This window comes from Lagenorhynchus albirostris, chromosome 20 (assembly GCF_949774975.1).
Source record: "Lagenorhynchus albirostris chromosome 20, mLagAlb1.1, whole genome shotgun sequence".
In the NCBI taxonomy this organism is placed as follows: domain Eukaryota; kingdom Metazoa; phylum Chordata; class Mammalia; order Artiodactyla; family Delphinidae; genus Lagenorhynchus; species Lagenorhynchus albirostris.
The window spans coordinates 18,532,750-18,536,853 of NC_083114.1; the positions used below are offsets into that span (position 1 = coordinate 18,532,750).

The 4,104-nt window shown below is 45.0% G+C and overlaps 1 protein-coding gene across 1 annotated transcript; it reads left to right on the plus strand.

The window, feature by feature from the left end:
- The first annotated feature begins 204 nt into the window (after nt 1-204).
- Nucleotides 205-3,171, plus strand: LOC132511064 (histone H2A.N). The gene is made up of 2 exons (XM_060133827.1): nt 205-366; nt 2,824-3,171. The coding sequence occupies exons 1-2, from the start codon at nt 205-207 to the stop codon at nt 3,169-3,171; spliced, it is 510 nt and encodes a 169-aa protein (XP_059989810.1).
- Nucleotides 3,172-4,104: the final 933 nt, after the last annotated feature.

Here is a 4,104-nt window from a genome sequence, read left to right on the forward strand (position 1 = left end):
GGGAGGGTAACACAAGCTGGCTTTAGACCCTATGTCTAATATCTCTTGAGGACTCTGAGAGCCTTCATCTCTTGCAAGTGCAGTCACTAAAGACTGATTTTATTAGGAAAGAGTGTCTTCCAGCACTCCCTATAAAACTTCTTCAGCGCTGCCCTTGCCTACGGCCAGTGCTCTGAGCTAGAAGTGTAAAGACAAGTCTTCCACATGCACTTCATTTGCTTACATGGCCTACGGTTCCCTAAGAAGAAGCCCACAATTTATATCCCAGCCAAAGAGAAGGATGGGTGGGCCAGCTCCACCTCTGGGAAGAAGAGGAGGAAGAAGAAGGAGGCATATTTTAGTTACATGGGGAAAATCCTAAAGCAAGTGAGTTGGGACTCTCTTTATGCAAACTGAGAATGGCCAAGACAGGTATCATGTTAGTGGCCCTGGGTGTGACCTTGACTTCAACTTCTGGTGCAGGAGTCCTTCCTCACACGTTGAGTTCCTGAAAAGTTGGTTGCAAAACAGCTGCTATAAACTGGATCTGTGAATGGCTGCTATCTTCTCCTACTTGCCTTTCTCTCTGTTGGCAGCAACTCTGAACACCTGAGCCCTTGGTGTCTCCCTTTCTTGTATCTGTTGACAGCTAATCTGTTAAGTGATTCTTAATTGCCCTCCCCTTTTCCTGCAGAGAGGGGATTCACCACCTCGTCTGTTCTGTCGCTTTGAAGAGTTGCAAATAGCAGGTTTTCATCAAATAGTCCTCTATATTATACTTAGAAATTTCTTTCAGTAGGTAGACACTCATTCCTTTTTCCTGCCCACCCAACACCTCACCCCATGGCATACAAACTGTAGAAAACAAAATCAGGAAAGTCTTCCCCTTCAAGAGAAGCTATGGGGAAGACAGGAAGGAGATTCTCTGAAAGATGTGTTAAGGCTTGATTTGGGATATTACTTCTTTTTTTTTTTAATTTTTATTTTATTTTGGAGTATAGTTGATTTACAGTGTTGTGTTAGTATCAGGTGTACAGCAAAGTGATTCAGTTATACATATACATGTATCTATTCTTTTTCAGAGTGTTGAGTAGAGTTCCCTGTGCTCTACAGCAGGTCCGTGTTGATTATCTATTTTATATACAATAGTGTGCATGTGTTAATGGGATTTTATTTCTTCGTGCCCAGGAAGCAAGGCTGAGTGCTCATGTCTGTAATTGTACCGAAGCCCCCTGTATTCCAGTAGTATCATTTGGAATCTGTTGTTTATTCTGGGAGAAGAAGGGAAAATGGGATTAAGGAATGACAGGAGAAGGAGAGAAGGTGTGTGATTCAGAACAGGGTTCTCAACCACAAGCACTGTTGACAACGGGCTCTGGGTAGTTCTTTGCGTGGGACGCTGTCCTGTGCATTGTGGGGTGTTGAGCAGAGTCCCTGGCCTCTGCCCACTAAATACCAGTAGCGCTCTCCCTCCCAGTGTGACCACCAAAAGTGTCCACAAATAATGCCCAGTGTCCCCCGGAGGGCAAAATCAGCCCCCCGTTGTGAGCTCCTGCAGGAGATCCTGCATTTGGCTGGAAAGACCTTCGGTGGGAGTACTTGAACTAAGAATTCTTCTGAGCATTAGTTTTTCCTTGGCCTGTCCTTAACCTTGTGGGTCTAGCAGGCAGCCCTTCTTCTTCAAGCCTCCAAAGGGTCAGGTCCGTGACCTTGGGTCAGCCTTTCAGGGCGCTGCGAGGATAAAACCAGAGGTCGGTTGGATAAACGTATTGAGTGCCTAAGTGCCAGCCAGACCTGCTGCGGGAGCTCAGATGAAAACGATGAGGGCTCTGTTGTAGAGGGGCTCATGGTCCTGCTGTGTGTGTGTGTGTGTGTGTGTGTGTGTGTGTGTGTGTGTGTGTGTGTGTGTGTGTGTGTGTGTGTGTGTTGGGGGCGCATTGAGCAAATACCTGTAAATTATGAAAACCACGAGGAATGTTTAGAATCCCACCTCAAACCTTTCCTTTCAAGAAACTGAGGCCCAGTGTGAGTCTATGACTTGCTAACATGATGTCTCATGCCAGTTAGGATTAGAGCCCAAGAGGGGTGATTCTCAGGGCAGCGTTCTTTGGACTGTTTCTGCTGCCTCTCTAACTTCAGACGAGGACACTAATGACATAGGCAGTGTGTGACACAGGCTCTGAGAACAAAAAGTGCTCTGGTCCTCAGTGGGGGGATTGTGTGGAATGCAGATAAGCCAGAGGTGGCACTTGGGGAAGAGCCTTAAAGGATGGATGGGATTTGAAAGGTGGAGCTGGGTGCAGGCATGGGAGGTAGAGGTGACAGATACACAGTGGCATGGGGACCAGAAAACATAGTGACACACCTGAGGAAGAGCAAGTATTCCCAGCTTGGCTGGAGATCCTGTTGGCACAAGGAAGTAAGGCGGGAAATTAGAAAGTGTTAAATGCTCACTAATATGAATATAGAGTGTGAAAGTATACTGGAAGTTAAAACTATATTTTCCATCTTCAGAAGGTGCCGGATGTTAACTCTGCTTCTATTAGGAAAAACCAAGGCGCAAAAGTTGAAGTGACCGGAGTTAGTTTGTATTATCCAAAGGTTATCTTTCTCACATACCTACAAATTCCCTTCCCTCCCTCTTCCTCAGAGAGAGCTGACAGGTACAGTGGCCTAGTTTCCTTCATCACATCTCTACTGTTGTCCCTTTGGGTGGGTCGTACGTTTCCACGGACACATGAATCCACAGAAGCCATGGGTACTCGGGTACTGGGTTGGACCATACGTTCCTGACTATGGGAGCCTCCACTTCTCTGTCTCACCCTTATGCTGTTTCTGTCCCAGACCCACCCAGACTTCAGTGGGTGCTCCTGGATCTTGGATGCACTGGGAGCTCTGGAGGATTGGTGGCTGGAACGGGTTAGCCTGGAAGCGGTTAGACTGTCCCTCTACAACCACAGAAGAACCGTCACCAGCAGAGAGATCCTTGAGGCAGTCAAGCAGAGATGCTCTCGGAAGAGCTTGGGAATAAATGAAGTGAATCTGAATGGCCCTGTTGTTGAAATGATTACACTTGTCAAACAAAATTGGGTCCGTTGGAGGACTGAGCTGGAAGATGAAGTATCTGAGAAGAACCTGCTGCAGTGGTGGTCTCGGTGTGACACACCTGGTCTCTGGGTCTTGCATTTTTAGCCTCTGACTTAATTTGTGAAAATAGATAAATAAATAAAGGAAAGGCACTTTCTCTTGTGTGTGATGCTTGCTTATGGTTTTTAACGTTTTTTCTTAAGCGTGCATCTGCCCTGTTTTGAGCTTACCTATTGTATTTTTGGACACAATTCAACATGTCACACTGTGGACTTACCATCGCTCCCCCCACTCCAGCCCCAAGGTAGGGGATGCTGCACTGATATGAACTGAGGATTTCTTTTCTTAATTTAAGCACCCTTACCTTGACTTATGGAAACTAAAAAATAAAGGGAAAAGGGGTCTGTTTGCTCTTTGAGTATAAGACCCATGACGTTGTTTATCTATATAGCACCTAGCATAATAGCATGTATGTAATAAGTGTCAGTCATGTAAAAGCTGGTCCCAACCATGGAAAAACCAATTATAATAGTAGTATAAAAATACAATAATTTAGGAGCAGAAAGAATAAATGGGCTGATATATTTTATTTATTTTTATTTTATTTTTTTACATCTTTATTGGAGTATAATTGCTTTACAATGGTGTGTTAGTTTCTGCTTTATAACAAAGTGAATCAGTTATACATATACATATGTTCCCATATCTCTTCCCTCTTGCGTCTGGGCTGATATATTTTAGACATTGTGGTCTGGGAAAGCCTGGGTATGTGACATGAAGGAAAAGAAGGGGGGAAGGATTTGGGGCTGAGGGAACAGCATAAGCAAAGGTCCTGAGGCCAGCAGGAAAGCTTTCAGCTTGTTAGAGAAACTAAATGAAAGTCAGGGCAGCTGGGATCTAGCAAGCAAGAAAGAAGTACATTAGGAGATGAGGTTGGAGAAGAAGCCCGAGTCACGCAGGGTTGGTTTGTTATTCCAAGGGCAGTGTGAAGCTGCTGAAGGATTTTAACTAGGGAATTGACATCTTGTTTAGGTTTCT